General features: G+C 39.0%; 1 protein-coding gene across 3 annotated transcripts in view; it reads left to right on the forward strand.

The window, feature by feature from the left end:
* The first annotated feature begins 6,800 nt into the window (after positions 1-6,800).
* The window catches only part of Prosbeta3 (proteasome subunit beta type-3), a 63,463-nt gene continuing 48,782 nt past the window's right edge, over positions 6,801-21,481 (forward strand). Inside the window, exons 1-2 of one of the 3 annotated variants that reach the window (XM_070085339.1) lie at positions 6,847-6,878; positions 7,859-8,033. In XM_070085339.1, coding sequence (XP_069941440.1) covers positions 8,031-8,033 — 3 coding nt within the window. In that variant the 5' untranslated portion in view covers positions 6,847-6,878; positions 7,859-8,030. Of the gene's footprint in view, positions 6,879-7,858; positions 8,034-21,481 lie in introns of all 3 variants that reach the window. The other 2 variants (XM_070085338.1, XM_070085340.1) reach the window with 2 other exon arrangements.

Below are 21,481 nucleotides of genomic sequence, written 5' to 3' on the forward strand. Positions count from 1 at the left end.
TCTTTCTGTATTAGTTTCACCCAGTATTTAATGGGTTCAAGACATTCATAATCAGGTTTTATTCCTTTAATGAATTTAAAGACAAGAGCTGTAACTCTTAAGAGTTTACCCAAAGATGAGTATTTAGATCCATCAATGACTATTTCTGTTGTGTCTGCAGTATATACACAACTTATTTCTGCTGTGTTCAAGCAGACTGTTTCTTCTGGCATAATGTGAGCCTTTTGCTGAGGTCAGTTATTTTCATTAGAGAGCCAGTTCGGTCCGTGGAGCCATAATTTATTATCCACAAATTTCTTGAGTGGGACACCACGTGACAACATGTCAGCTGGATTCTCTTGGGTAGAGACGTGGAGAAAGAGATAATCTCTCTGCATCTCTTTTATTTCTGCTACTCTGTTCTGTACATAGACCAACTTACTTTTATTATTTCTTAACCACTGGAGAACTGCTTCATTATCACTCCAGATCACGGTTTTCTCAATAGTGAGATGATCAAGTACTTTGTTGAGATAGACAGCTAATTTTGTACCTACATAGAGTGCTGTCAGTTCCAAATTGTGATACTGTTCTGACCTTCAAGGGTGCTACCCTGGCCTTTGAAGTAATTAGTGTACTTCCTTCAGCATTACTCATGTAAGCTACAGCGCCATAACCTCTGGTTGACGCATCACAGAACACTTGTAATGTGTACTTGTTTCCCTCTTGACCTATTTGTCTGGGAAATGTAATTTGATGAAGATGTTTAAACTCCTTGGATATTTCATCCCATGCGTGACTCATTTCTAGAGGCAATTTCTCATCCCATCCAATTTTGAGCTTCCATGCATTTTGCATAAGTATTTTACCCTTTATGGTAATTGGTGAGACGAGTCCTAGAGGATCAAAACATTGTGATACCTCTGACAGTAAACTACGTTTAGTGAGTGTACTGCATGATTTATTGCTTATCTTTTTGAGACTCAAAGTATCTTCCTGTGTGTTCCAATTAAGTCCCAGCATATTGTTGCAATCAGGAATTTCAGCTTCAGGGAAATCTTCTTTGATAAGTTCCCTTAATTGCTTTGAATTAGTATTCCACATCCTTAGAGGCATATTTGCTTCTTTCATCTCCTTGTTAGCTTCTCTGTATAAGGATTTCAAATCCTCCTCTTTATTCACAGTACCTTGAAGATTGTCCACATAGAAACTTTTCGTTAAGATTTCTTTGAAGGGGCTTTCAGATTTCTTCAAATGTGTATTTAGAGTAGCTTCTAGTAAGAATGGAGAGGATGTTGCATCAAATAATACTGATTTGAAACGATAAGTTTTCACAGGACTTTGAGGATCATGTGGATTTTCAGGCCACAAGAATCGAGTATAATCTCTATCTATTTCTTGTAGTCCTACTCTTAAGAAAGCTTTGGAAATATCAGCCGTGTAGGCATATGGGTTTGTGCGGAATTTCATAAGCACGTCTCCAAGCTTCTCAGTTAGTGAGGGTCCGGTCATCAGACAATCATTAAGACTTGCTACATCTTTATTTGCACGTACGTTGCAATTATATGCAACACGTAGTGGAGTGGTTTCAGAATCTTTTCTGACTCCATGGTGCGGGAGATAATGAGCGTCTGTCTTCAACTTGTCTTCGACTATTTCCTCAATGAATTTATTGTCCAACTGTTCTTGTATGATGTTATCATAGACAGTCAGTAGCTCTGGATTCTTCCTGAGCTCATGTATTTGTGCTTTCATCTGTCCGAAAGCCATGCGATAATTGCTAGGCAGATGTGGTGGATTTAATTTCCATGGTAACCTAACCCAATACTGTCCATCTCTATATTTGACAGTGTCCAAATATTGGTTATAAGTCTGAGACTCTTGTGGGCTTGGTTTATTTACATCAATACCTATCGCATCTAAATCTCACAACTTATCAACTGGTTCATTCATTTCTTCCAGTAATGTTAATTTTTGCTGTGGTACATGATCAGCGGTTATTCTCGTAATTAGTACATTTTCCACTGAATCAATATCAGCTTCTTTCGCACTTTGAGAGGGAATGGGACCACATATCATGTGGCCTCCTGCTGTTTTCAGCAAGTGAACATCATGTTTACTCACTATATTTTGCACAAAACAGTGATAATAATCACTTCCAATGATTAAATCAATTGGACTAATAGTGTCCGTCTGTATGTCAGGACAGGCTAACTTGATCTTAGCTGCTTTCAGTGCTGCAACTGTTTCTTTTAATCCCTGGATCTGCACAGACTTAGGCAAAGCATCTACTACCACAGCTTCTACTGTCTTTTTCCTGTTTCCTAGACCAACAGTGATTCTGGCTAGGTCATATGTCTGTTTACCAGAATCGTGGATAAAACCAGCTATATCTAACTGTACTTTGGCATAGGGTTGTTTATTCAGTTTCTGCAGCACTGTTCTTCTTATGAAGGACCTTTGTGAGCCTTGATCAAATAGTGTTAGCACATTGGTTTTGTGTAATTTATTAGATAACTCAACTCGAGCTATCGGGAGAGCAGTTGCTTTAAACTTATCTCTCACATTTAATGCTGTTGCTTGTTGACTTCCTGATTCTGTGGAAGTCTGCTGCTGTTCAGCAAAAGTATTTGGGCATAATGCTGTATGATGCATACCCTTGCATTTAAAACACTTCTTCAGTGAGCATTTTCCTCCCTTGTGTTCACCTAAACACTTGATGCATCTTTTCAGCTGATGAACACGTTGTTTACGTGCCTCCACTGATGTGTATTGAATATAATACTGTGCCCAATGTGTTCCATCACAAAGTACACATTTTGGAGTACGTTTATGTGTGACAGTTTGTTTACTGTCTGTTGTATTCACAGCTTGATAAATGCCCATATGGGATTTCCCATTCTGTGTTTTAGTGGGAGTAGTTATACTCTTTTTATACTGAGTTGAAGGTTTGTTATCCACGGGATTTGTGGATTTTTCATCTTGTCTCGTTGCTTGCATGCATGAAACTATTGTTTGTAAACCATTGCTAATTTCTTCACAAGTGAAATAGCGTTTATTGAACATAATATTTAATCGTTCAATAGTTTGTAGTGACAACTTATCTTGTACAATACCACTGATAAACCAATCACATTGTCTTAGGTCATATTTAGCACCTAGAGATCTGAGACTATTGTCTAATGTAATTCTAAATGCCTGTAAGTCGGAAAAACAATGTTTGGGTGGCTTCAAGCTTGATATTAAGACTGCATGTCTAACTCTGGCCTTGTCAGCATCAAAGTAATTGTCTGCTAAGACACGTAAGTCTATTTGATAATTACCTTTAACCACCGGAAATGACTTAATCAGTTCATAGGGTTCTCCCTTCACAAGACATTTAAGGTAATTGAACTTAGCAATCTCATCTATGTCAGTTCGTGAATTTACTATAGATTGAAAACCACTAATGAATTCTTTGTAATTATGACCTTGGGAAATAGGTAATGACAATGTAGGTAAACTTGGTAATGGTACACTTGTTGTTGTTACAGGTGTAACAGGTGTTTGACCACTAGTTACAGTAGGTCTCTGTGACAGAGTTTTGCAGCAGATAGCTTGTACTCCTGTCCACCTTAATTGTTGATTACTAAAAGTATCCAAAACATTTTTAATTTCATCCTCAGATGGATCTGATTCAAGAAATTTATTTTCATAATGTGTATAGTCTGAATTAATTATTTCCAGACGTCGTGTAAGTAATTTAAATTTGACCTCAAGATCATCAAAATCTATGTTTGTATCTTGAGTTAATCCTATACAGACTGAAATTAGATTTTTTAATTGTGTAATCTTAGTCTGTAAAGACTGAAACTGAGTTTTCAAACAAGCCGTTTTAATGGTATACTGAAAATTCTAGCACCACACTTAGAGTGTTTAAAAAATACTGTACTGCTATAAACAGCTGAGTTTTTGTTATGCTTAAGTCAGCAATAATCAGTCAGACACTACTGACCTACTAAGCTTAACCTCAGGGTCAATGACCATGAAGGGTACAGAGTTCATATGGCTGGTGTTTATGGCTTGAGTTTGCTGTGTCAGCCTGACAACGATGATTAATCGTAAATAATGTTATACACTTCATTCACTATACACTATAAATGTCACTGTATAATTGTAAATCACACGTGAATATTACTTACACATACATAAATGTCACTGTTAATATGTATTTGAAAGCTTACACTTTATATATAAGTTCCTTTAATATAACAGGTATATCTATAAGAAACAAACTTTAACACAATCTTGTCTCTTAATTTCTGTTTATAAACATTATAAACACTATGTGTATATACACTCAGACAAACCGAACATCAGATGGGTTGTTGTTGTCGTAGTCAGCGATTTTCGAGATTGGAGCAGTGGATGCAGGGTGCCATCCCCCGTTTTCTTGTTGGGTGAGTCACCCAGCTCCCGTTTTCTTTGGGTGAACGCTGGGTGAGCGCCCGTTTTCTTTTGGCTGCCCATTCTCTGTGATTGAGTCTGGAGGGACTCATTTATACTGATTTATATTGTAAAACACTAGTTTTACAGCTTTTTTTGAAGGACCTTGGCTCATAGGTTATTTGTACACTGTAGTACAACATATTTGGACCACAGTGTGGCCTTTATCCGGTTCGAGCACGACCAAAATGTTGAGAAATGGTATTACCAGCTAAGCTTATACATTTTGTATAGGGAAAACTTAACTTAGAAAGACAGCTCATCGCCTCCACAGCCGCCCCTGCAGACGAGGTCTTGAAAAGCTGTCGAAGTCATTCCTCAACGGGCTGAAATGAGTTATAATTTGTAAACAATAAATTACCCCTAGGGGGTGTTATGTCAGCATATTTCATTCACTGATTGCTGACAAACTTACTTGTGTGGACTTGAAGGTCCGCATATCACCGGGGTTTATGATAAGTGACTAACTCACGACTTTATACTCAACTGCACAGTCAATAGTAGTACATCATGAGTTAGAACACTTACCTGGGTATATGTATCTGACCCGTAATTATGCCAGGATATCCGCTGAGTTGATTGAAGAATAGTGTTCTTTGAAGAATGTCGCACTACACTCTGTTGGATTGCAACACACGTTGTTACACTGTTCATCAATAATTGTTCACACAATATCACTAAGAAGTTGATCACACTTCTCTGTAAGTGTATATCGTGTTTTGTGAGACACTTTGTTCACACTAATGCACAGATCGTTCTTTGTTGGTTATCCTGGCATCAGTGTCACTCTCAGTAGAGTCAAAAGTAATCTCAAGACGCCACAGCACCCCACACCGTTACTCCCCTAGCACAAAGGAAAAGCTGACCTAGTACTTTTTGCTTCCTTGCCACTTCCTCGATGAAGCAAAGCAGAATGTTTGATTCTTGCTGTCTAAAGCATAGACAACAATGTACACTATCTTTACCATGGTTATAAAGTGGGAGTAGAATTTTCCTTAATTGTCCTGCTAAGGTAAGAGATGGACTGTCTCTTATTAAAATACACTTTACAACACTGCAAGGAGCGTCGGTCGAAGCGACCACGTCCAATACTCATACTGCATCTGCTATCAATTACTTGCTGTAGCAGTAAACAAGATGCTTGCCCCTTCTGAGAGGGCTGGGCCCCTCAGGGCTGAAAGGGGCTGAAGGGGCTGAAAGGGGCTGATACCCCCCTCCTGGAGAAAATTTCTCCACAGAAAAGGTTTGCAACAAGGTTAGTTCCAGAGCTCAGGGGAATGCCCTACGAAGAAAGGTTGAGGGAAATCGGCCTGACGACACTGGAGGACAGGAGGATCAGGGGAGACATGATAACGACATACAAAATACTGCGTGGAATAGACAAGGTGGACAGAGACAAGATGTTCCAGAGATGGGACACAGAAACAAGAGGTCACAGTTGGAAGTTGAAGACTCGGATGAGTCACGGGGATGTTAGGAAGTATTTCTTATAATAATAATAATAATAATAATAATAATAATAATAATAATAATATCTTTATTTACTACAAGTACATGGTATACAGGCCTCGCTGACAACAATGACATACTACTGCATAGAAATCTCCTTGTTATGCTCAGCATTTCGGGCAAATTAGGTCAGTGTCCCAGGATGCGACCTACACCAGTCGACTAACACCCAGGTACCCATTTTACTGATGGGGAACATAGACAAGAGGTGGAAAGAAACACGCCCAATGTTTCTACTCTGGCTGGGAATCGAACCCAGGCCCTCGCCGTGTGAAGCGAGAGTGTTAGCCACCAGGCCACCAGTCGTCAGGAAGTGGAATAGCCTAGCAAGTGAGGTAGTGGAGGCAGGAACCATACATAGTTTTAAGACGAGGTATGATGAAGCTCATAGAGCAGGAAGAGAGAGGACCTAGGAGCATTCAGTGAAGAGGCGGAGCCAGGACCTGAGTCTCGACCCCTGCAACTACAATTAGGTGAGTATTTTGTCTGACTTTTTTTGGGTTATCTCAGGTTTTCTACATATGCTGCTATGTATGATAATCTATGTAACTGTATTTGTGTATACCTGAATAAACTTACAGCATTAATTTATATTTTAGAGTTTGTGTAATAAAGTCGAGGTTCCGCCGCTCAGTATTTTATCAGACATAACTTTAATTCCAACTTATAATATCTATATATCTTATGGCTAGAAATTGCACATTTATTTAAATGTGAATAAAAGTGCATACTAAAATAAAATATTGTGATAAAAAACGCATTTCTGAAGATGATGTATATTCCATTTTATAGTAATATGTGGTAAATTATATAAGGTAAGTATATAACACAAGTTGTATATAAGAGTTGTGTTTGTTGTGGGTGAGTGAGCACTTTACCGACACTCTCTAACACTCTACATAATGGTAACTATATTATTAAAGTTTATTTGAGTATGTGACTGATAAGATGATATTGAGAGGATGAAAGCTTCCTCTGGAGGATGTTACAATACTGTAATGGGAACAAATGTTATATAATAACGTTTTGAAGTTTTGGTGATCCGTCAGTGCCTCAAGGGATGCTGGTGAGGGGTTCTTGATCCAAGGAACTGGACCTGTCTTCCCTTGGATTGACTCTTATTACCTTTCCTGGCGCTGCTTGTCCCCTGTGGGTTTAGCGCATCTCAATGATTAAAAAAAAAAAATGCTCGGCCTGGGTATTTTATGTAATATTTTAGGATTATTTACTGTTTTACATAAATACACAACTTTTACCATGTTCATTTCTCAATATTTTGTATATTTTCTCGTTTATTGTACATTGTATGTGGATATCCTTTCTTTTTGTATATTATTGTTTTGCACGTCATTCCTTTTATGTATATTATAAATAATGTATATTCTTATTCTGTATTTAATTATGTTTCATACTGATTTTAGGGGTTCAAACATAGTAATCCTTAAATAGTTTATTTAGGTACAGGTACACATAAGTGCAGTTATCATATAGTAACGTACGTGAAAATTACCTAGGATAACCATTTTTACGTGAAGTAGAACGTATAGGGTAAATTATATGATGGGCCATTCATCACGCATGACCAGCCAGCCCAGTGATGTAAGCGCCTCTAATAATACCAATACCTGTAGTGTCCCGAGTAACAAATAATTTACATTTGTTTTTTCTAATTTTTACCATATAAAATTGTCTTTACTGCAGAAAACAATCAATAGTACACACTTTCCCTTTTAAATTTTTATAAAGCCTAGTATTTACTCTTATATTTTTAATTATCTTACTATTTTTATATAATTACTGTTAGCATAATTTATGAGCTGTTTTCTGTAGTTCTAAAGAAGTATAAAGAGGTATTTAATAAACCATTAGCTAGTCTCTTCAACAGATCACCACAGACTGGTGTTGTACTGGATAAGTGGAAAATTGGCAAATGTGATATCCTTTTACAAAGTGGGAAATAGGTCGTTAGCTTCGTTTTATAGCCCAGTCAGCCGAACCTCTCTTGTGGGAACGTTGGTGGAATCAGTACTTGTGGATGCAATTCACAACCACCTTGAATGGTACGTACTGTGTATATAATTGGATTAATGAATCTCGACACTTATAAAAGGGCATTCTTACTCTATAAACTTAATTTCCTCTTCACTTAAGTATTCAAGGTTTTAGACCAAGTTAATAAGACAACAATTTTGTATACTTGGACTTTAGTAAGTCCTTTGATAGAGCTTCGCGTTCCACGCAGGAGACTGATGAAGAAAGCAGCACATGGTGTACGAGGGGAACTTATCTCCTAGGGTACAGTCCTGCCTGCAGGCAACATTGTACGTATGCATAAATGGAGAGAAATCTGAATGGGGACCCTTTACAAGTTGTGTGCCAGATGGTTCAGTATGGGGATCCTTTTTTTCAAATTCAGATTCAGAGTTTATTTCCACATGATAACATCATTTGAACAAAATTGGATGATATTACGTAAAACACGTGGGAAAGTCCTTTGGTTATGCAGAGCATTTGGGGCAAGCTTATTTTACATATATGTCTATAAGACATTAATGATATTCACCACAAAATAAATTTGGTGAAAATGACTCAAATGTAAATGAAGCTGATAAAATCATCAATGTACATGAGAAGAGAAGACATAGATTATACTATATTAAAATTATTTAGTTAATTCAAAATAATAATTCTAATAAAAATTACAAGTTACCTGAATTAATAACAGATATTTTGAGATAATATAGGCCTATATAGTAACATATGAAAGTTGAAGGAAAGCTGGAACAATAACACCTCAATTACTGGGAACGCTTGAAGTTTCTCAACCTAGAATGCAGGTGGGAGAGATACATGATTATATACACTTGGAAAATCCTAGAGGGATTAGTACCATTCATTCCATGTGAAAGCAAAAGACTCGGCAGATGATACAGCGTCCCCCCAGTTAAAAGCAGGGGTCCCACTAGCATAAGAGACAGCACAATAAGTGTCAGGGGCCAAAGACTGTTCAACTGCCTCCCACAGCCTATTGGATGTCTTCAAGAAGGCACTGGACAGGTACCTAAAGTCAGTACCTGACCAGCCGGGCTGTGGTTCGTACGTTGGGTTACATGTGGCCAACAGTAACAGCCTGGTTGATCAGGCCTTGGTCTATCATGAGACCTGGTCATACTCCAGGTATAACAGGGACAATATTGGATGAAAAATAGGGTTTCAGTATTTGTTTGACATAAACTACTGTCAGGATCACATAACGGTAAGGAGGTGCTTTTTAACAGTAGCTCTGAAGTAGTTGGCAGAGAGGGAACCTCTGAAATCTTCAGGCAGAGAGTTCTAGATTTTAGGTCTTTTTAAGCACATTGAGTGTTTTCACAAGTTGAGTTGGACACTGGGAATTTCATAGAAATTTTTGTGTCCAGTATTATACCTATGAGTGTTCCTTTGTAGCTGTCAAGAAAGAGTTTCAGAGGATTATTAATATTTAAATTGATTGTCCTTTATATGTAGTATGCACAGTAGTACAGTAGAACCTTGGTTTTTGTGATTAATTCACTCCAGAAATTGACGAAAACTGAATTGTACGAACACTGAAGCAATATTTCTCATGAGAAATAATGTAAATCCAATTAATCCGTTCCAGACACCCAAAAATATTAACAAAAAATATATTTTATAGATATTAACTATAGATTTACATACAGAAAACAATGAGAAATAAACATAAATGACTAATGAAATGGATAAATGAACATTTAACATCACTTTTACCTTTACTGAAGACTCTTGTTGGCATATGGAAGACGGTGAGGAAGGGAGAGAGAGGAGGAGGAGAGGTTATAATTTATAAGGGGAATCCCCTTCCATAAGGACTTCAGGTATCAAGGCCCTATCTGGTGTTACTTCCCTTCTTTGTCTTTTACTGCCACTAGGACCAGCTTGAGAGTCGCTGTACCCCCGTCGCACAAAAAATCTGTCCAGAGAGGTCTGTTTCTGGCGTCTTTTTAAGATTTGCCTAAAATGGGACAAGGCATTGAACATGTTGCAGACACGGCTTGCAACAGCTTTGTTAGGGTGATATTTCTCCACAAAACTTTGCAACTCACTCCACTTTGCACACATGTCCTTCATCACTGAAGAAGGCACATTCTCCTCTCTCTCTTCCTCCTCCGAAGCAATTTCCTCAGCTGCAGTCTGTTGCTGTTCCAGTTGAAGGTCTTGCAGCTCTTCAGTGGTTAGCTCTTCCCTGTGGTCGTCCACCAACTCTTCCACATCCTGGCCACTCGCATCCAACCCCACAGACTTCCCCAAAGACACAATAGATTCCACAACAGGGGTAGGGTGATGCTTACTCAATGATAAACAAGGGCAGACTGAGTCACTAGGCGCTTGAGTGGCCAAATGACGTGGGTGGGCAGGTAGGTGCATGTGGAACAGACCGTTTTCAACTCTATGAAAACCAAGGTGATGTATGAAAACTGGGACAAAATTTTGACAGAAAAGTCGTCGAAAACTGAATCCTAGAAAACTGGGGCATATGAAAACCGAGGTTCCACTATACAGTGGACCCCTGGTTCCCGATGTTATTGGTATCTGATAAATTCGGTTGCCGATGCATTTGATCGAAAAAATTTTGCCTTGCTTCCCGATACAAAACCCGGTATGCGATACGATTCGTACGAGACGTGTCCCCTTGTGACCTAAACTCCCCCATGTGTACCAGTGTTTACAAGCCAGCCAGTGTGCGCGCATCTAAGGATACATTCGGTACATTCCGTATTATCCATATTATCACTGTTTTTGGTGCTTGTTTCTGCAAAATAAGTCACCATGGGCCCCAAGAAAGCTTGTAGTGCCAACCCTTTGAGAAAAAAGGTGCTAATAACTATTGAAATGAAGAAAGAGATAATTGCAAAGTACAAAAGTGGAGTGCGTGTGTCGAAGCTGGCCAGGTTGTATAGTAAACCCCAATCAACTATCTCTACTATAGTGAGCAGGAAAACGGCAATCAAGGAAGCTGTTCTTGTAAAAGGTGCAACTGTGATTACGAAACAGCGACCGCAAGTGCTAGAAAATGTTGAGAGACTGTTATTGGTGTGGATAAATGAAAAACAGATAGCAGGAGATAGCATCTCTCAAGCGATCATTTGTGAAAAGGGTGATGAAAATCACCCTCACACAGCTATTGCAAGCCATGCTGGTGACTATTACACTGACAATGTTGTGAAACACTTTAGGAAAGTCATAAAGGAACGAGAGGTACAGGCCTCTATGGACAGATATGTTGTGCGACAGAAGTCCAGTGACTCTTACGCTGGTCCTAGTGGCATTAAAAGAAGAAGGGAAGTAACCCCAGAAGAGGACTTGCTACCTCAAGTCCTAATGGAAGGGGATTCCCCTTCTAAACACTAAGACCATCCACACTCTCCCCTCCTCCCATCCCATCAATCATCACCAGATCTTTAATGAAGGTAAGTGTCATGTAATTGTGCATGTCTTCTTCAGTTTGTGTGTATTAAAATTAATATTTCATGTGGTAAAAAATTTTTTTTCTTACTTTTGGGTGTCTTGCATGGATTAATTTGATTTCCATTATTTCTTATGGGGAAAATTGATTTGCTTTCCGATAATTTTGGTTTACGATGAGCTCTCAGGAACAGATTAATATCGTGAACCGGGGGTCCACTGTATAAGTGAATATTATGTATATTAACCCTTTGATTGTCACAACCCCCAATCCTGAGGTATCTCCTGGTGTCGCAAAATATTTGAAAAAAAAATAATTTTTTCTTATGAATTGATAGAGAATCTTTTCCCGATGGTAATGACACCAAAAGTACGAAATTTGATGGAAAACCTATGGAATTACGCTCTCGCGAAGTTAGCGACCTCGGTGATATTTACGAATCGGCGATTTCGCCCACTTTGAGCCCTATTGTTCCAGTCAACCAGACTCATAGCTATTTCTTTAGAACTCCATTTGTTCTATTGATTGAGTACAAGAAATTGCCCATTTACCAATTTCAACTACCCAATAAAGTGGTCATAAATTGGCAATTTGGCCAATTTCATGCAAATTAAAAAATATGCCAATTTCAAAATAGGGTCCAGAATGAACAATGCAGACACTCCTGGCTCTAAAATAACATTTTCTTTGTTTGTCGGTCACATCTCCAGGACCCTCTGATATTACTCTTGCTTTCTACTTTGAATTTTTATTCAAACAAAAATAGAAGATTTACTGTTATGCAGACTACTGCAATATTGCAATAATTGTATAAATAATGTCAACCCATTCATGACTGCGTATTAGAATGGCTAGTTGGACATTTATTGGACAATTACGTCATTTGTTTACTTTTGAACATCTGCAAAAATCAAACATTTCCCCTACTTTGAGCTCCATTTCAAGGTCCTTTTCATAGTAAAACCAATCAAAATCATCTCTATTTCTGTAACATATTTTCCATTCTATCAAATGAGACCAAGAAAACGAGAATACAAACATAAATTCTATACAAAAATACGCCTCAAAGTTGGCGCTTTAATCCAAAAACACAGTCGGAGTTTTTTCTCATTATGCACTGCGTGCTGCAGGATATTTTTTATACAGTGCACACCTACCACGCAGACCCATTCTCTCACATGTGGGCCTACCAGCTTTCTCTCGCTTGATTTGAAGCCGCTAGAATTTTATGAGTATACATACGTCAAACACATTGGCTCGTAAGACGTATATACATGTACAACCGAAACAGTCAAAGGGTTGAGTTATTATTGCCTTAAGGTGATTTGCTGTAGTGAATTCCCAGGGGCGCACAATATAGGTGAGGCAAGGATAGATTCGAGAGTAGTGTAATGTAAGTAGTGCTGTTTGTGGTACATAGTAACATATAAAGGGGATGTCAACTGATCTGGATACCTATTTTGTTATGTGCTGAATGTTGGTGTTGAATTTCAAGTTACTGTCAAGGAACAGACCTAGGAAGTTTCCTTCATTTTGCCTTGCAGTGGGAGAATTGTTAATCATAACATTTAGTTGGATATTTGCAGCTCTTTTCCCAAACATCATATAGAAGGTCTTATCATTGTTAAGAATGGGTTTATTGGTAATTATCCAGGTAGATAGCATTTATGAGCTCCTCAATAACAGTGTTATTGAGATTATTCTGATTTGGATGGGAGATGTAACTAGTTGTCATCTACAAACAGAATAGGATTAAGTTCTTCAGATGAATTCGGAAGGTCATTGAAGTATATGAGGAAAAGCAGAGAGCTGAAAACACTGCCTTGGGCATGCCTATGTCATTATGTCCTGTTGATGGGGTTATGTCCTTGATTGAGACATATTGGTGTATGTTGTTAAGGTAGGACTTCAGGTATCAAGTGCTTGGCCACAGATACCACAATGATAAAGTTTAAGATGAAGGATATTGTGGTATGCATCAAAAAGCTTTCCTAAGGTTGATGAAGAAGCCCAGTGGAAGTTTATTATTCTTGTCACAATCTATATAATGACTTGTATACATGAAGAAATAAACAGCAACATAAGTAAGTTTGCTGTTGACATTAAGATAGGTTGTAAAATTTTTTATGAGGACACTAGAAAGGTACAGAATGACCTAGATTGCTGATACCTGAAGAACGATTTTGGGAATCAGTGCCCCCTTGACCTGGGCTAAGACATGGCTTCCTGGTGGCCCATGGCCTGATCACCCAAACTATTCTTGTTGGCTGTTTGCAGTCAAACACAGGAACCACAGCCCTGCTGCGGATAGGTTGATGTTGTAGTCGGTGAAGTGGCAGATGCAGTTCAGTGCAGGCAAACGTTCAGTTCTATTCCTAGGAAAAAATAACTGGTATGTATAAGATAAAGAATGTAGAACTTATTAGCCCTTCCAGGATTGGTGCCGTACTAGTACGACTTGCATGCCAGGGTTGATACCGTACTAGTACGCATAAATTCTAGCACCTTCAAATCTAGCGAGGGAAAGCTGGTAGGCCTACATATGAAAGAATGGGTCTATGTGGTCAGTGTGCACAGTATAAAAAAAATCCTGCACCACACAGTGCATGAGAAAAAAAAATCCGACCGTGTTTTTGCTTTAAAACAGTGACTTTGCAGTGTATTTTCATATGGTATTTATGGTTGTATTCTAGTTTTCCTGGTCTCATTTTATAGAATGGAAGACATATTACAGAAATTTAGATGATTTTGATTGGTTTCACGATGAAAAGTATCTTGAAATTGAGCTCAAAGTAGCAGAAATGTTCGATTTTTACCAAAGTTCAAAAGTAAACAAATCGTGCCACGCGTTCAATACACATCAACTGGCGAGTCTAATATTCTTTCACAAGTGCACTGATATTATTTATACCATTTCTACACTAATGCAGTAGTCTGCATAACAGTAAATCTTCTATTTTTTTGTGAGAATAAAATTCAAAGTGGAAAGCAAAAGAAATGTAAGAGTGGCCTGGGGAGTGACTATTGAACAGAAAAATGTTATTTTAGTGCCAGGAATGCCTGTCTTGTTTATTCTGGACCCTATTTGGAAATTGGCTTCTTTTGAAATTTGTGTGAAATTGCAAAATTGCCAATTTCTGACCACTTTATTTGGTGGTTGAAATCGATAAATGGGTGGTTTCTTGTACTCATTCTATAGAAAAAAAATGGAGTTCTAGCAAAAGTTATGATTTTTGTAGACTGATCCATTGGAATTGGCCAAAAATAGGGCTCAAAGTGGGCGAAATCGCCGATGCGTAAACATCGTTGCGATTCTGTCATTTCATAATTTTTTTTTTTTTTTTTTTTTTTTTTTTTGGAAAAATTCCTGACCCTGAGAACAAGTTTAGGAGAGGGTCTGTCGATCTTGAAAAGGTTAAAACTGAATTTGAAAAAGATTTAGGAGTTCTGGTTAGCACAGATTTAAAGCTAAGGCAACTGTGCAGAAGTGTTTACAATAGAGCTAATAGAATTCTTAGTTTCATGTACATAAATAAGTACAGTGGTCCCTCGTTTTTCGTAATTAATCCGTTCCTGGAAGTGTGACTATTATCGAAATGGACGATTTTTTAATCCATTTTCCCCATAAGAAATAATGTAAATACAGTACATTATATCCATTCCTGACACCCAGAAGTATTAAAACAAAAATTTTTTTTTACATGAAATGTAGATGTAGTACATACACAATACAATGGGACATGATGAATGAAACATTAATAGCATAACACTTACCTTTACTGGCAATTCTTCTTAGTGTATGGAAAACTGGAGGAGGAGAGAGATTGAATTAGTTACTGTTTGGAAGGGGAATGCCCTTCCATCAACACCTCAGGTACCAAGTGCTTTTCTGGGGTTACTTCTCTTCTCTGTTTCTTAATGCCACTAGGGCCAGCTTGAGAGTCACTGTACACCTGTGGCACTAAATACTTGTCCAGAGAGCTCTGTTTCTGGCATCTCTTTAAAACTTCCCTAAAGTGGGCCAAGACTTTGTCACTGTACATGTTGCTGACATGGCTTGCAACAGCCTTGTCAGGGTGATGTTTCTCCATAAATCTTTCCATCTTACCCCACATTTCAAAAATCTCCTTAATTTCTGAAGAAGGCAACTTCTTCCATCTCTCTTCCTCCTCTGCAGCAATATTCTGAGCTGCAGTCTGTTGCTGTTCCTGCTGAAGCTCTTGCAGCTCCTCAGTGGTTAGCTCTTCGTTGTGGTCCTCCACCAACTCTTCCACATCCTCCAAACTCTCATCCAACCCCATGGAACTCCCCAATGCCACAATAGATTTCACAACTGTCATAGGTTCATCAGGGTCAGCCCCAAACCCTTCAAAATCCCTCTTGTGGACACAATCTGGCCTCAGTTTTCTCCAAGCAGAATTCAAAGTCCTGTATGGCTTATGCAATGGAGGATACTGAAGTGATCTTTCCAAAACTCTCTTAGGGTCAAGTGAGTGTCTGAGGTCACATTAAAGCACCTTTGAAACATTGCTTTGGTGTAGAGTTTTTTAAAGTTTGAAATGACCTGCTGGTCCATGGGCTGGAGGAGAGGAGTGATATTAAGGGGCAAGAACTTTACTGTGACGAACCCAAACTCCTCCAGAATTAGGTCATCCAAGTTTGGAGGATGAGCAGGTGTGTTGTCCATTAGCAGGAGGCACTTGAGATCCAATTTCTTTTCCAGGAGGTAATTCTTCACACTAGGGCCAAACACTTTATTGAACCACTCGACGAAAATTTCCCTCGTGACCCATGCCTTAGTACAGTGGACCCTCAACCAGCGATGGCATCGATTAACGATAAATCTGACTAGCGATACATTTCAACGCAAAAATTTTGCCTCGACTAGTGCTTAAAAACCCGACCAGCGCTATTCGTTCCGTACCATACGCGTCCACTTTGGCCTGAGCGCGCCTCACTTGTCCCTTGGGTGCTAGTGTTTACAAGCCAGCCAGCCACTGCGGTCGCTTCCAAACATACAACTGGAACATTTCATATTATCACAGCCTTTGTAGTGATTGCACCTGCAAAATAAGTCACCATGGGCCCCAAGAAAGCTTCTAGTGCCAACCCTACAGCAAAAAGGGTGAGAATTACTATGGAGATGAAGAAAGAGATCATTGCTAAGTATGAAAGTGGAGTGCGTGTCTCCGAGCTGGCCAGGTTGTACACAAAACCCCAATCAACCATCGCTACTATTGTGGGCAAGAAAACGGCAATCAAGGAAGCTGTTCTTGCCAAAGGTGCAACTATGTTTTCGAAACTGAGATCGCAAGTGATAGAAGATGTTGAGAGACTTTTATTGGTGTGGATAAACGAGAAACAGATAGCAGGAGACAGCATCTCTCAAGCGATCATATGTGAAAAGGCTAGGAAGTTGCATGACGATTTAATTACAAAAATGCCAGCAACTAGTGATGTGAGTGAATTGAAGGCCAGCAAAGGTTGGTTTGAGAGATTTAAGAAGCGTAGTGGCATTCATAGTGTGATAAGGCATGGTGAGGCTGCCAGTTCGGACCACAAATCGGCTGAAAAATATGTGCAGGACTTCAAGGAGTACATAGACAGTGAAGGACTGAAACCTGAACAAGTGTTTAATTGTGACGAAACAAGCCTGTTTTGGAAGAAAATGCCAAGCAGGACCTACATTACTCAGGAGGAAAAGGCACTCCCAGGACATAAGCCTATGAAAGACAGGCTTACTCTGTTGATGTGTGCCAATGCTAGTGGTGATTGCAAAGTGAAGCCTTTATTGGTGTATCACTCTGAAACTCCCAGAGTGTTCAGGAAAAACAATGTCCTCAAGGCTAATTTGTGTGTGCTGTGGAGGGCAAACAGTAAGGCATGGGTCACTAGGGACTTTTTCTATGACTGGTTACACCATGCATTTGCCCCCAATGTGAAAAATTACCTAATTGAAAAGAAATTAGACCTTAAGTGCCTCCTGGTATTAGACAATGCTCCTGGTCATCCTTCAGACTTGGCAGAGCGACTTTCTAGGGACATGAGCTTCATTAAGGTGAAGTTTTTGCCTTCTAATACCACTCCTCTCCTGCAGCCCATGGATCAGCAGGTTATTTCCAACTTCAAGAAACTGTACACAAAAGCTATGTTTGAAAGGTGCTTTGTAGTGACCTCAGAAACTCAACTGACTCTAAGAGAGTTTTGGAAAGATCATTTTACCATCCTCAATTGTGTAAACATTATAGGTAAGGCTTGGGAGGAAGTGACTAAGAGGACCTTGAACTCTGCTTGGAAAAAACTGTGGCCAGAAAATGTAGACGAAAGGGATTTTGAAGGGTTTGAGGCTAACCTTGAGAATCCTATGCCAGTTGAGGAATCCATTGTGGCATTGGGGAAGTCCTTGGGGTTGGAGGTTAGTGGGGAGGATGTGGAAGAGTTGGTGGTGGAGGACAGTGAAGAACTAACCACTGATGAGCTGCTAGATCATCTTGAACAGCAAGAGGGCAGACCTGAGGAAACTGCTTCGGAGGAGGAGAGAGAGAAATTGAAGAAGTTGCCTACTTCTAAGATAAAGGAAATGTGTGCAAAGTGGCTTGAAGTGCAAACCTTTTTTGTTGAAAATCACCCTGACACAGCTACTGCAAGCCATGTTGGCAACCTGTACACTGACAATGTTGTGAACCACTTTAGGAAAGTCATAAAGGAACGAGAGGTACAGGTATCTATGGACAGATATGTTGTGCGACAGAAGTCCAGTGACTCTGAAGCTAGTCCTAGTGGCATTAAAAGAACAAGGGAAGTAACCCCAGAAAAAGAGTTGCTGCCTCAAGTGCTAATGGAAGGGGATTCCCCTTCTAAACACTAAGAAGATCAACGCTCTCCCCTCCTCCCATCCCATCAATCATCACCAGATCTTCAATAAAGTTAAGTGTCATGTAACTGTGCATGTAATCTTCAGTTTGTGTGTATTAAAATTAATATTTCATGTGGTAATTTTTTTTTTTTTCAATACTTTTGGGTGTCTTGCACGGATTAATTTGATTTCCATTATTTCTTATGGGGAAAATTAACTTGACTAACGATAATTTTGACTAACGATGAGCTCTCAGGAACAGATTAATATCGCTGGTTGAGGGTCCACTGTATTAGCTTTCCAAAACACACACAATTTACTCTTCATAACATTGTTTTTCCTAAACACTGGGATTTTCAGAATGGTACACTAGTAACGGCTTCACTTTTCAATCCCCACTAGCATTAGCACAGAACATGAGCGTCAGCTTGTCTTTCATAGGCTTGTGTCCTGGCAGTTCCTTTTCCTCCTGAGTAATGTAGGTCCTCTTTGGCATTTTCTTCCAAAAGATGCCTGTTTCATCACAATTGAACACTTGCTCAGGTTTCAGTCCTTCAGCCTCTATGTACTCCTTGAATTCACTTACGAATTTTGTAGCTGCAATTTTGTCCGAACTGGCTGCCTTGCCATGCCTTATCACACTGTGTATGCCACTACGGTTCTTAAATCTCTCAAACCAGCCTTTGCTTGCCTTAAATTCACCAGTATCAGTACTCATTGCAGGCAATTTCTTCATGAGATCGTCAGGCCCAGATTAAGAAGTCTCTGGCCCCTAGGCTATTCAGATTGGCGGGGCCCCTTTGAGTTACGGGTAAGCGAAGAGACCCCTTCCAGCTTGGGGGTGGGGGGGGGGTTGGTGTGAGCCTGTTTAAGGTCTAATTAAATACATTCTGGCTATTTAGATTAAATTTAATTGGAAAAGTACATCAAGACAACCAAAACCATTTACCAACAGCCATTATAACTTGTTAAATCATGCATTTTAAAGAGAATAAACTCAAGACAGCGTAGTATTACTAGATTAGGCTATTAAAGTAGTGACATCATGTACCTATTATATTCAGCATAACCACTCCAGCACTATTATTCCCTTTATAAATCACTGACCATTATTGTTATCATTGCATCATGCATAAGACTATCAAATCATATAAACTCAAGAAAGTAAAGAATTGTTTATATTCACAGGCACTTCGTAAATAAACTTTTTTCTGGATTTCACATTGGAAAAATCATCAATTATATTCTGAAAATCAATATTTCTTGTTAGATCAGACTCATTGGTCAACAAGGCTAGGTTACACAATTTGTCTTGGCTCATTGTTGAACGGAGCTGGTTTTTCACTCTTTTCAAAACAGAAAATGAACGTTCTCCTTCACAGTTAGTAGCTGGAAGTGTTAGGTAAAGGCGATAAACTATGTCAACATTAGGGAAGGTTTGTTTCTGAGATACCTGCATTTCTTAAATGTTTCAAAGCAGCTGAGGGTGCACATTTTTCAGGTGGAGCTTTAATCTGATTCATATACCCAGAAAAATTAACTATTTCTTCAACAAATGTGTCCTGAACATCTGCTGAAAGGTGTTGTTGCAACTTTAATGCAGCTTCTCTCAATTCTGCATCTGGCATAGTAGTAATTTTGAACAGAAATCCAAACTTGTCATTGAGATTCTGGTAGATTTCTTTTCTTTTCACCAATTCTGTAATCAGTGAATCCAAAATGACGAAGTATGTAGCTGTCTTACATTTCTGCCTTGGTAGCAACACAATTTCATTGTCTGGCTCTTCAAAATTGCGTTTCCTCTTCCTTGACCACTGATGATCAGCCCGGTAACTGTAGTCTTTCACCAGCAGTTTAGCTTTCTCTTCAAACATTTCAAAAGCTTCATCATTGCGTAGTGAGCTTACAAATTCCACTAAGCCTGCATAGAGGTTAGCACAAGTAGCCATTTCAGTTTCAATTTTCTGAAGTGTCTTGTTCGTGGCATTTAACCGTTCCAGTATACAGTCCCAAAGCACACAGAGTAAGGCCAATTCAAAATCTTCCAATTTTGATGCTAAGCTGGCTGCTTCGCTTCTTGTAGTTGCTGTCTGGTCTTCATCCTCTGCTATTTGGATCAAAGCAGAACGTATTTCAGCAAAGCTGTCTTTCAAAGCATGTGTTGCATCATGCTGCGCTGACCACCTTGTTGTTGATAATGATTTGATGACATCTCCATGAATGGTTGACTTGAGTATACTCCACCGATGCGTTGAAGCAGAGAAAAAATTAAAGAGTGCTTGTAAAAGTCCAAAAAATGAAACTGCAGTGACACAACACTCCGCAGCACATAACCCAACAAGATTAAGAGAATGTGCTGAGCAGGGCACATATTCAGCAAATGGGTTGATTTGCTTGATACGGGCTTGCAATCCATTATATTTACCCGACATGTTACTTGCATTGTCGTAGCTCTGACCGCGGCAATCCATAATAGAGAGATCATGTTCAAGCAGAGTATCCAGTACTACATTCATTATTGTTTCTCCATCATGGCCTGAAAGAGGATTGAATTTTATAAAGCGCTCTACAGGCTTACCACTGGAGTCGACAAAGCGAACAATGAATGTCAATTGATCTGTATGTGAAATATCTGGTGTTGAATCTACACTTATTGCAAAGTATTTTGCAGTTTTCACAGCTGCTATGATGTTATTGAGGACCTTCTTAGTCATCAGTTCAATAAATTCATTGCATATAGTAGATGACATGCAAGATACAGTGCCTCTTCCTGCATTCCCAAGGCGTGACACATGATTTGCTAAGAATGGATCGAATTGTGCTAACAGTTCTATGATCCCTAGGAAATTGCCATTGTTTTCCGAACCAAAAACCTCATTTTCTCCACAGAAAGCAAGTCAGTTTGCGTTTTTAGGTTTTTCTTTATAGTATTTTTACCAAAAATGCGTCTTTACTGGTCCATGCGTCTTTACTGGTCCATGCGTCTTTACTGGTCAAGTAACCCTATCAGGTACCTCCCTTAACATTTAGAGGCGAAAACAAACATTTATCCATACACATCAATGTCTATCAACAACAATTTAGTTAATTTGTCACAGTACAAGTCTAGATAACGTGTAATTACTACAGAAAATTGGAGAGGAATCTCCCATACTCACCCATTAGCGGGAAAACACAGCTGTTCTGAT

Source organism: Cherax quadricarinatus, chromosome 15 (genome assembly GCF_038502225.1).
Source record: "Cherax quadricarinatus isolate ZL_2023a chromosome 15, ASM3850222v1, whole genome shotgun sequence".
NCBI lineage: Eukaryota > Metazoa > Arthropoda > Malacostraca > Decapoda > Parastacidae > Cherax > Cherax quadricarinatus.